The 12,627-nt window shown below is 36.9% G+C and overlaps 1 protein-coding gene across 1 annotated transcript; it reads right to left on the bottom strand.

Moving 5' to 3' along the window:
- Window positions 1–487: 487 nt before the first annotated feature.
- LOC113227698 (BTB/POZ domain-containing protein 10) lies at window positions 488–12,159 on the bottom strand. The gene is made up of 5 exons (XM_026460678.1): window positions 11,551–12,159; window positions 4,937–5,133; window positions 4,191–4,444; window positions 3,361–3,461; window positions 488–1,297 (listed from the first exon to the last, which is right to left on the bottom strand). Exons 1-5 carry the CDS (start codon window positions 11,921–11,923, stop codon window positions 1,062–1,064), a joined length of 1,161 nt encoding a protein of 386 aa, XP_026316463.1. The 5' UTR covers window positions 11,924–12,159; the 3' UTR covers window positions 488–1,061.
- Between the last annotated feature and the right edge of the window lie 468 nt (window positions 12,160–12,627).

Raw genomic sequence — 12,627 nt, 5'->3', positions numbered from 1 at the left:
AAACGTAAAAAATGACCATTATTGATTATCGTGTAAAAAACCATATTATTATATGGTTTTAATTAACATTCTTACACTGGCCTCACAGTACATTTACGAAAATGTAATTTATGTTAAGAGGTATAGTAATTTCTTTAAGAAAAATAGTGACAGACATAACATTAATACGAGGAATAGAAATAAACTAGCTGTTCTTGATAGTCGTCTTCACAAAGTCAAAAAATCATTTAAAGGGCAATGTATACGCTTCTATAACAAGATTCCGGTTGATATACAAAATTTGCCTTTCACGAGGTTTAAAACTATAGTGAAACAAAAACTTTATACTACAGGTTATTATACAATTTCTGCGTAATTGGCTGACAAAAATCCGGTAGTAACCCGTTTAGCTCATGAAGGTAGTCTCGATCTCTGATGTTTCAAAAAAAAATGTGCACAAATGTTATTAACAAAGAGCAACCCCTAGAGTTTCTTACTCATTCTTCTCAGGGGAATCTGCCTTACGAATGAGCGGTAGAGTTTAACCATTGTGTCGATTTTAAGTGTAATAATGTTTACCTATGAAATAAAGATTAAAAAAAAATAAAAATAAATAAATAACTGACGGTCAATAAACGCGGCAACAAAGTTCGGTAATATTCGCGGTTTCCGACTTATTCCGATGTTCAATATTCATTCAATATATTTGTATTCTCAAATACAAGGGAACCGCGCAGCGTTCGGTGTGTACAATCCTTTACATTTACATGATACATACACAGCGATTAACAATTAATCGTGGTAATTATAACAAATCTATGGAAAATTTCAGGGACGGCTGTGTTCAACACACTGATGAGTTAGTTACCACCGAAATTGGTTCAACTGGGAAGTGAACCAATTGCCTTATCCCAATGAGCTCTACACAAGAAGCGAACTCTTTATAAATACAATTAATTTTATACGAATACCGCGCCGCGTTCCGTGTGTAAAGCTCGTAACATTGAACCATAGACAATTATCTAAACAAGACAAAAGAAAGCCAAAAGTCCCGCGACCGCTCTTTTCGAGCGGAGCCCTGATCACTGTACCTCCTCCTCGCCAGGTACCTCTGGAGGTGCGTCAGCAACCTCCTCCTCTCTCAATCTGTTCGGTTCCAGCTCTATAACAGGATCAGCAGTGGCTTCGGCCAGGTTTGTGACAGATTTCGATTTGAAGCATTGAAAGTCAACATGGCGACTCTTTGCTTCTTCCTTTTCCCATGACATATGAATGAAAGGCCGTTGGACGTAGTTGTATATGACTTCGGCGCGGCCACCTGGCAACATAACAATAACATGGTAATAATATTAATTTTATTGAACGTCAGATGTTTTACTAAATTAAAGTAAAAAAAAAATATGATATTAGATTATTGTTTTGTGAAATTACTGCACTATAAGCATTGACTTACAAATAAATGGACGACGGGTCTAATACAAAAACCACGAAAAAAAGTCCCAAGTCAACCTATTCGAAATTTAAATTGTAATGTCATCGCAGTATCGCGCTGTCAGTAGAACAAATGAAGACTAAAGCGGAGTGTCGCGCTCTGTATACGATTTTAGCGCCTTACAAGTGCGGACGCTTTTTAGCGCGGACCCGACGTCCATATAATTGTAAGTCAATGACTATAAGTCTGCCTTTTTTGAAGACGGAGTAAAATGACATTTGGAGGGTTGCCAGTGTTAGTTAGTTGTTGTCGATAGTTTTATCGATAGATTGTGAAAGAAGATAGATTTTTGCCAAAAATGTCAGAATTGTGAATGTTACGACGTTCTAATGATTACTAATTGCATTATTGCCTTTTATATTCTTACTTTGTCAGTTCTAAGATCAATTTTTATTCATATAGAATTTAACAAGAATAGCCGGATTTGAATGAAAAACTTTAAAATATGTCTCCTCTTTGTATTTATCATGAACATAGCCTTAAATACAGTATGTATGTATGAACTTACAAAAATTGACAATTCCAATGAACTTGTGCTCAGTAATTGGATGAATAACGAGTAGATGGTGATTAAAATGAAACAAGGTCGGATATTTATTTCATAAGCCTGACCAATATTTAGTTGATAGTCGATAGAATATTTATCGACTGCAATCACTAGCTGCTCGCAAGCGGGCACCACTTTTACGCAATGAACTGTCATTTCACACTTCAAAAAAGACAAGACTATCGTTTGTAACAATTATTTACAACTGGTGGAGTAATTTCACTTGTTGAGTAAAGAAAAACTTTCATCGATTTGTCATAGATGGCGTTACATTAAAAAGTCGCTAAAAACCAAAAACAAAGACTTGCAATAAGCACTAGAAAAATTCGTAAGGTCTTTTGGTTCGTTCCGTAGCTTAGTTGGCAGAACGTCAGCCACGGTATGTTGAAGGCGTTGCTTCGAAACCAGTCGTATCGAAGAATTATTTCACACACACACATATATATATATATATATCTGCAAGCGAGATAGAAAACCTATAGTCCGTTTCTTTAGCTTTAATGAGAGCAATCTATTGAATATGTCGAAAACAAAGCCGGCGACGTAACTAATAATATTTTTGAATACCAAAATCAAAATAAATTGCAACAGTTATTGAGTTTCACTATAGTCCATAGGATTTCATATTTCATCATGAACATCAGTCTGACTTTCGACTTAAGGCAATTAACCTAGTCTCAAAACTAGGTATTTTGGGATTCTGAGAACCAATCCATATAATATTTTTAGTAACAAGAAAGAAAGATTTCGGCCTCACTGAAAACCAGCGAAACAAGGTTTTTTCACACGTCTTGTTACAAAAAGTTGAGTGGAGACCATTTTGGTAACTTTTAAATGTAATAGGAAATGAAACTATTTTTCCAGTTTGTTTGAAAAAACAAATACATGCGATTTAAATCCGGAAAATTAGTTTCATTTCCTATGTGTAACAATCGCGAAAACCTAAGAACTCGATATTTTAAAAGTAATTCTTTTATTTTGTGGTTTATCATAAGATTATTTTATTTTTGTTATCATTTTGTTATATATATATTTTGTCATAAGTTTATCAAATAAACTACTTTTCTTTCTTTCTTCTTTCTATTTCATCATGTGACGTACAGCCCATACCATACCCACTTCTGGTGCCAAGTAGTAAACTTGATCATTACATTCCGGTATGGGACTTGTCAATGTCTCAGGGTGACGAGTGCAGTGGCAGTGTCCCACAGATCTTTGTGATTTAAACCTCTGAATGGCACTGCAACTGTTATGGACAGGCGTGTCGCTTACCAATAGACACACGACTTGTTTGTCCGTCGTTAAAAGTGCGTTTGCTTAACTGTTAACTGTGTCTACATACCTGGTCTTTTGCGGACTTTTTCCTTGTATGTCGGGTAACCCTCAACGCCGAGGCGGATCTTTTTGAGACCACGCTCTTTCATTACTTGTTTTGCTACATCTCTGTGAAACAAATAGTTAACAATTTCATTATTGCAATATTGATTGTAATGAATATTATGATGTTTCGCACGCAGGGAAGGAATGACAGTGACAATGCAAATTTCTGATTTTGAGTAACGAGCATTGACTTACAAATAAATGGACGACGGGTCTAATACAAAAACTACGAAAAAAATGTCCCAAGTCAACCTATTTAAACGTAGTAACATGTCAAGGAATATGAAAAAGCTAAAACGTTGAATTTAAATTGTAATGTCATCGCAGTACTGTCTAATTTTACTTGCTTCGCTGTCAGTCGAACAAACGAAGACTAGAGCGTGAATGACGCTCTGTATACGATTTTAACGCCCTATAAGTTCGGACACTTTTTAGCGCGGACCCGACGTCCATATAATTGTAAGTCAATGGTAACGAGCAACTAAAGTTCTGAAAATTGTGCCAACTGCAATTTCTTACTCAACGAAGATTTCTGAATGCGGTTTCCAGCTAATATAAAAGGGAACCTTTATAGTTTTAGAAGTATTATAAAAATATTTCTCCCGGCTCGGAAGACGTATCCGACCCGGGTACCACGTGTCACACCACCATGGAAACCGTTTGGCCACGGAAGCAGTTAGTCTTCAAATTTGTAACGACTTTTCAAAGAAAATACTTTTAATCTATATATGCTCCGGAATGTTATTGCAAAAAAATATAATGTGGTTATGTTGAATGTAAGTGACATCTTACCTGTTCTCGATATATTTGAAAAACCTATACAGTGGAGTGGAACAAACTGTCTGACTGTATTCATCTCCCATTTGGGGGGGATACTGCTCGTCCCAGTCTACGGTGTCATCGTCCAGGAGTACCACGACGTGACACTCCCTGTCCCCTATCTCAGCCGACACCACCATGAGGGGCAGGATGAGTCTCTCGAGGAAAGACTCGAACTGACGACGAGCTCCTTCGTTTGATAGCTCGTGGAGAAGGCCTCGGAGATTCTATGAAACGCAAATTTTTTTTTGTGTTCTTGTTTTATTTGCAATTAGTCTCAAACTATAGTTTGTCTTCTTTGAAAACGGAGTAAAATGACATTTGTAGGGTTACCAGTTTTATAAAATTTTGAATTCTTATCGATAGATTGTGAAAGATGAAATTTTGCCAAAAAAAACTGCATTGTGAATGTTACGACGTTCTAATGATTTGAGAGCCTTCTTTATTTTTATTTTAACAGATGACCTACTTGTAGAGAGATCAAATTGAACTGTCATTATATATATATTAATAAGTATCGATAGTAAGTTTCACATATCGAGCGTCTACTCTTTAAATGGTGTTGTCTCTACAGGGAACAAAATATCTTTCCGTTCAAGGCGCATTTTATAGCTTCGCATTGTCAGCTTGGCTGCCAGTTCGTTAGAGTGTTCCTTTTTCGGTATTTGACAGTAACATTGTGGATTTCATCCTTAGCTACATAGTCTATAAACTCTTACCTGGCATCTGACAGTGTTAGCGTCAAATGGCACCAGCAAATAATCGCAAGCTTCCCTCAGTTCCTGTACGGACACTGTAGGTGGACATCGGATGGTGCCTCCACGGTAATACTCCAGTATTGCTCTGAAGACTGTTGCTGATATACCTTCAGCGACTTCGTACTCGCCACGTTCGTTTGGATGGGTAAATTCAAGACCTGGAAAAAAGAAAGGAAAATTTTGGAAGCTTTTATGCAATACAAAACCATTACGTGCAATTCATTTTATAATAATGATGGACAGTCCCATACCTTCTACTTAAGTTTTGTGTATAGAGTCCCTATCAACTTTTTGGTTATATGGGAAGGGTACTATTACTTGTGCAAGCAAGCCTGCACAGGGACCTTATCAGACAGATCAGCCTGTTTATAAACTTCATCCGATGCTCAAAAGGTCTTGGGTAAATAGCGACGATAAAAAAGAGGTAAAAACTCTAAAAAGTAAATTAAAAGTTTTACTGCGTTATTTATTAAACTAGTAAAAACTTTTACGGAAATAAAAATACGGAAAAACTGAATGGAATACTGAAAGTTCCGAAAAACCTTGCCGACGCCGCCGTGATACTACTCTATTAACTTATATTTTACCGTAAATTTATTATTAATTCAAAAGGGACTTTATAATGTTCCTGTTAATTTTGGTGCTCATAATAGCATTTCCATCATACTATTATGGGTGACAACATAGTACATAACTCGGTAAGTTAGTTTTTCTTTCGGCACTTTAACATATTAATCGGAAGTGTAGTTTTATTCGTAGAATTGTGATTTGAACAAGTTCTTGATTGTTTACTAAATATTATTAATTTTGTAGGTATATTCTGCGTTTATTTTTCTGGAAGTCAAGTTTAAAGTTAATAAGAACAGTTAGCCTTAGTCCGCTAAGATAAGTGTACATTTGAACCCAGTCTCACCCGACGGTAAGCGACGATGAGGTCGACGACGTAGTATATACTTAAATAGCGCCTATTCACTCTCGCTTTGAAAAAATATAGCGTTCGGGGAATAAGTCTGCAGGTGGGGAATTCCACTTATTTGCCGTTCGCCATATAAATGTGGAGGCGAAAAAGAAACGCCTCGCGCGAATCTTTAGAATATCAACAGCATAGTCGTGGAACCCCAGCCTACGTTTAGTCCCACGATGATGAAATTGGGCATGCGGAATTAGATCATGTATTTCCATCGCGCTCTGCGTGATATATCCTGCAGAATACTGATTAGCGTATTTGTCAACTCTCATCCTCAATATTTTAAAACACGCGGTGAAGTCATTCAACGGCAAACTAGAGCAAAAATTATGAATCTCTTACACCAACCTCGTTGCCATAAAGTAATTTATAGGAATAACTGCTTCAACATGTGTCTAATTATTTACAATAAATTACCAAACGAAATTAAATTGTTACAAGGACATACTTTCAAATTAAAATCAACAAAATGGCTTTTGACACATTGCTTCTTTTTATTTTACTTAACACCTTTGCAATTACTGTATTCTGGCAAATAAACGTACTCTATTCATATATACAGTGGTTTGAACTCCGCTCTCAGCAGCTTTGTCTCTACTAAATCCGAGTCACCTACAAGCCTCTTGCCACGTTTTTTGGAATTTTTATTATTTTCCATAAAAAAGTTTAGCAATAAAGATATTTAAAATTCAAGGATTATCTTTATTAGTGTAGGAGAATTGTGAAATATTTCAATATACTCCGCAGTTAAGAACTAGTCACGCAGCGCACGCGCAACCTCAAATAAATACAGTATATATTGCACAACAATTTATACATAAATTGATTACAAACTCAGCGTCGTCTCGCAAGTATCATTCTGCTCTTCCATCAAGCATAGCAAGCAAAGTTGCGTAACCAATGAGATTTATTAAATTATTATATAGTAAATACGTTATCTAATTCCAATGTATATATAATACTACAAACCGTGGTAACCTAATGGTTTGACCTACTGCCTCTCAAACAGAGTGTCATGGGCTCGATTCCAGGTACCTCTGAGTTCATAGGATTTGGTGAAGAGAAACAATGTAAGGAAAGCAATTTAATAATTAATGAAAGTCCCAATCGGAATGGGCCCGCTTAGGAACTACAGCAATCGCATTCAATGTGCCCGCTTAGGAACTACAGCAATCGCATTCAATGTGCCCAGCAGTGGGACCATATAGACCAAGTATTATAATTATTTACTCATACAACATATATATTTTTAAAAGTTCTCTAGGTGCCTAGAAGACTGGAAAAGCAACAGTCTTACCTGGAAGGACAGTAGCCTTCTTTGGTATACCGATGGGTCTAAGATGGGACCCAACGTAGGCTGTGGTATACACTGCGTGAGACCCAGGCTCAGCTATAAGCTGAATTTGGGACGACACTCCTCTACTTTCAGGCCGAAATGTACGCCATAATTGCTTGTGTGGAAGAGAGGCTACGTTAACGACGAACGAACGAACTGGCAAAGGTTGGTGCTAGGGAAACCTTTATTATATAATTATAGGGATAGCATACAGCCTGGCAAAGCTCACTCTGCTGAACGAAAGCACACACGTCTCCCGAAAAGTGCTACAGAGTAAGAGTGTTGAGCATTCAAAAGCCCTGATAGCTGCCTACAGTGCCAAACACTGTAGAGAAGCTCTGTCATTGGACAGGAATGACGTCAGAATGCTCACTAGAGTCGTAACAGGACATTGTGGCACGAACAAGCACATGTCAAATATAGGGCAGAGAGAGAATAGAGAGTGTAGATTCTGCCACGAGGCGGATGAAACTCCTGCTCATCTTCTCACCCAATGGGCGTACGAAGCTCCATACTGGGAAGGCACATGCTACAAAGAGAGGACATTAAATCTGTCGGAGCAAGGAAAGTCCTTCAGTTCTTCAATGCTGTCGGCCTTGGTTCCGAACTGTAATTAGTGGTGATCACAATAGAACAACTGATGGTCACAGTGATGAGGGACTACATATGCCCCGAATGAAGCCACCATAATATAAAATATGATAAATACATAAACTCTCCGGTAATGCCCCCACGCAACGCGCTTTCTAAAATCTAAATTGTCTAATCTCTCAGCTTCTGGGTGTAGACATCTTTTATGACAGCATTAGCAAACTAATGTATAAATAAACAAATACTATAACATACAAAATTTTGTAAATAGTATTAGTAATTAGCATGTAAATATTTCGTCGTGAAATTGATCTACCAACAAATGGATGTCGCCATCGGGTCTAATACAAAAATCACGAAAAAAAGGCCGAAGTTAACCTATACAAACATAGTGAAATGTAACGAAATATAAAAAAAACTAATTAATACATTTAATTTTAATTGTAACGTCGTTGCAGTACTGCCTAATTTTGCTTGCAACAATTTAAGGGCGTAAAAACACCATATTCAGCTTCTATTGGAAACTTAACAAAATGCACCATATTTAGCTTCGACTGAAAATTACATGAACTTATTTGTAATTGTATTACAACCACACGCAAAATAGGCGCGTTGACGTCGAGTTGCGGACACCAGTCCGTTACACAAGTACTTGAACACAAGAGAAATAATAAAGAGTTGGGCAAGATACATACAAGTAAATATTACAAATGTGAAAATAAGCGTGTACTATAAGAAATGTACCGATATTCCAACTAAACGTAAACTTTTATACGTAATTAACGTAAATAATAAAACTGTTACGCTTTCAAGTAATTGTGATGCTTTTCACAAAGACAAAATTAGCTTTTGTTTTGTAATATTCCTAAAAAAATACATTTAACATTATGAAATTTCTAGCTAACGTTATTTCGAGCAAATGTATTTTCTGACTTCTGAAAGGTAATCCCAACCCGTAAAACGAGTACAACAATAATTTGTTAGTATTTGCTAAAGTTTAATAAAAAATAATTTTAAAAATAAGATTAAAATGAAAGGGACTCTATCTTTGTTCTAAATATTTCAAGTGCTTGTGGTTCGAACAATTGAAAATGACCAAGAAGTTTATACAAGCTTCTTCAAATTGATGTAATGGGTCTCTGCTCATCTTTTGCGCATGCAATGTGTAGAAGAAGGACTGATAGCTATTTGATTATTTTGTTTGCTTTTGTAATTTATATATAAATTAAATTAAATAATAAACAACTGTACAAAATAACACTTTAAAATGAGAACTATGATAACACAATATATTTGTTTGGTGAAAACATGATACAAAATCCTGTTTTTACACTTAACTGCAGTAATGTTTACAAGTAATTATTTATGGTACTGCATGATTGACAACCGCGCTGGCAGTCGAACAAACGAAGACTGTTGCGCGATTGACACTCTGTATGCGACTTTAACACCATAGTAGTGTCCACATACATACATACAAAAATACAGATTTTAGCGCGAATCCGACGTCCGTTTGTTGGTAGGTCAAATAGTCGTGAATAAATAAATGAATAACAAGTTAGTTTGATGTGTGACCTTTCTATGACATTAAAAAGTCAGGTCAAAATTTGGGGTGCAGAAAACGAGCCTCCTTTATGTATGGCAGTAGGCAGTAGCCTGTGCATAGGGTACCCAAGGCAACAATCGACGAGAACCTTACATCGATTGGCAAATTCTTTCAGCACGATGCCAAGCATTATAGTGTACACCATCGATACGATAATAAGGTAAAACCACCCCAAAATAAACAAGCAAAACATGTATGCAAGGAATGTCGCAAGGGTATTTTTAGTAGAGCTCCTTGGGAAAGAGTTTGTCCAGGGAAGTGCTGCCACATTACTGTCCTAGTTTTTAAGGGTTTACCCTTGGGGTGGGGTGCTGGTGAAAAGATCTTTGCAATTTAAAACTCTGTGTGACACTGCAACTGCTATAGACAGACGCGTCGCTTACCGCCAGCGCACGACTTGTTCGTCGCGTCTCTTGCCATCATGAAAAAGAATCCCATTGGGACTGTGATGATTTGTACCAAACTGTAATTTTGGTAGAGACAGAATTGAAATATATAGTCATGAGTATGAATATAAATTAGTTAATCATTTTCACTAAATGGGTTTCATGTTTTAATGCCATTTTGATGATTCATTTACTTTCTCTTTAGATATCAGCGCCATGCAGCAGTGAGTCACTTTGCAACGTAAATAAAGTGTAAATTTTTCTAATAATAATGAAGTAGGATTGCATTGTCTATCAACACATATTCGCCATACTGCTTGGGGCACAGATCTACTTTTAAGGGGAGACAGTTGCATAGCATTATGTAATAATTCCATACATATAATTTTCACGTTAAAAATGAAATTTTAAAATCTCCAATTGATTACAAATATAAATTTTTATTTGCTATAACTAGCATTAAAAACATCTGTGTTATATTTAGAAGTATGTAATGTGAAGTTTATTTTTATTTTAAGCTATTTGTTCTCCTAAACACTTCTTATTAAAAATTTTTGGTATGTTCATTTTTTTTACCAATTCCGACTAGCATGCATTTACAATATACACATTATGATTGGATAATAGATCTGATAATTACCATACTAACAAGTAATTATCCCCTATTGACTTTGGTTTTATTCCAAGATAGCTTATTGTACTTTATATGCTTTGTTATCAACATTGTATACATTATTATAATTAGGGTGAGTGATTCATTATTTGTGCCCATTATTCATCCCCTTATCATTGTAAATGGCAAATGATCATGTGATCACCACCAATTAGAACCAAAACAATGCATTTTAGGATTTTGTTAGCTCCGATTGTGTAGACTTTTTTAAAATTAAACAGACTTCCTCTTGACCACTACCTAGCCCTGGAGCAAAGATAGGGTTAATGATGGAACGAGTTCGCCAAGAAGATGCCTATTCAGTCGCACCATAAAGATACTAGGGTTGTATGTGCTCGGAAACACACTTGCAGGCAGGGATTTCCATTTCTGGGCTGTGCGCATAATAAAAGATGATGAAAAGCGCTTAGTATGCCTGAAGAGAATATCGATCAAGTAAGGGTTATACCCGATTGTAAAAGGGGGTGGGGGGATGAGCTGACGGACTCCTCTAGCAGGGATTTACTCAAGAGTAACTCTTCAATGTCCCCTTAAAGCAAGCTCCACTAGCTTCCTTGTTATTTAGTTATTCGATTCCCCAATTTTATTATAAACCTCTGTATTCTATTGTCCCCTAACTTTGCACCTTAAAGAAGTTGATGTGGTAAAAAATCAAATAGCCAAGCAGCTCACCATGCCAGAAAGCATATGACAACTAAAAAAAGGTGACTTTGACCACAATAGTCAGCAAAATATCTGACAGCATAACCTATAGGGATGGGCTCCACTGGGAACAGCACCCTATAACCCTGTTGCCATAGCCAATAAGTCTGATTGCAGGGCAAAATAAACAAGAAAAAATATTGTTTATACAGCCTCTGTGGCCTAACAGTTACCATGTGGGCACTGGATGATGAGGTCCCGGATTCAAGTCCCTGACTCTTTTTAATTGGTTCTGGTTAATGTCTCAGATTGAATTTTGGTCATCAGGTAATTACTTAGATTGACTGGCGGAATAGTTTTCATAAAAAACTTACCTGAACTAAACATTCTTCCCAACATGGTGTTGGGATGTGCAGTAAATTGAGCAGGATCGACGACGAATCTTGTGTTATCAACAACCAAGGTTATACGATCGTCACAGAGCTGGTTTTGTGCCTTCTGACCGTTTTTGGGAGGATCCTGCGCGGATGAAGTTGAGGGAGTAGGCTGGTTTGGTGATAAGTTCTTTGGGGGCATATTTGCCGACGGTATCCTGGTTCTTAAAGGCCCGTTGCGTTTGGAAAGCCTCTTACGCCTCTCCTCGTTGTCTCTTCTGTACTCTTCAGTATCACTACTGCTGTCAGGATAGAAAAACGGCCTTCTTTGTTCAGTCATGGCCTCCTGGCCCGTAGTTTGTGTATCCGACATAGAAACGAGCTCGACTAAGAGCTATTCCATTACGTTAGATACAAAAGTGTGGACAGTCGTTTTCTGTAACGTTCTGTGCAAATTTTTCTTCCGTGAAATGGAAAAAGCAAGTTTTAGAAAATTATCGTCAGCACCATTTGACAGGCTTTGCTCCAATTCAATGTGACCAGATTTAAAATGATGATCTTGCAAACTGTTCAGATGAAAACTGCTAACATCCGCTGAATATTTTTGAAAAAATGTTATGGTGGGACTCGTGTGGCACGACAACACGTAACACGGCTATTTGTCTTTTGCGTACCTATTTGATCAATTTGTCAAACAATCATTATGTGTCGAAGTGTGGCAAAGTATTTGCCTTTTTATCTATTCGACAAATACCAAACATGCGTTACCGTGCGCTGTTTGATTTATCGACCCACATCAAAGGAGTCAAATAAGCAAATACGCAAGTCTGCACTATTTCTAATTATTATTTTATCGTCTTATTTAGCTCCTTATACAGACGATCATACCCGTCAGTAACTGCATGTTTGTCATACATCAAACATTCTTCCAAGTAGGTACAGGGTCAATAGCATGTGAAGCCTGACGCTTAACGCGTAAATCAAACTATATGCAACTTACGATAAGAACGGTCCAAAGTACAAAGTGCTGAGCTTGATGTGCTCTTGACGTACGTACACAATATATACCTACAACAA

This window comes from Hyposmocoma kahamanoa, unplaced genomic scaffold, assembly GCF_003589595.1.
Source record: "Hyposmocoma kahamanoa isolate Upper Pololo Valley unplaced genomic scaffold, ASM358959v1 213, whole genome shotgun sequence".
NCBI classification, from domain to species: Eukaryota; Metazoa; Arthropoda; class Insecta; order Lepidoptera; family Cosmopterigidae; genus Hyposmocoma; species Hyposmocoma kahamanoa.
Note: the sequence above shows the minus strand (reverse complement) of the source record. Positions and strands in the feature narration are given on the sequence as shown.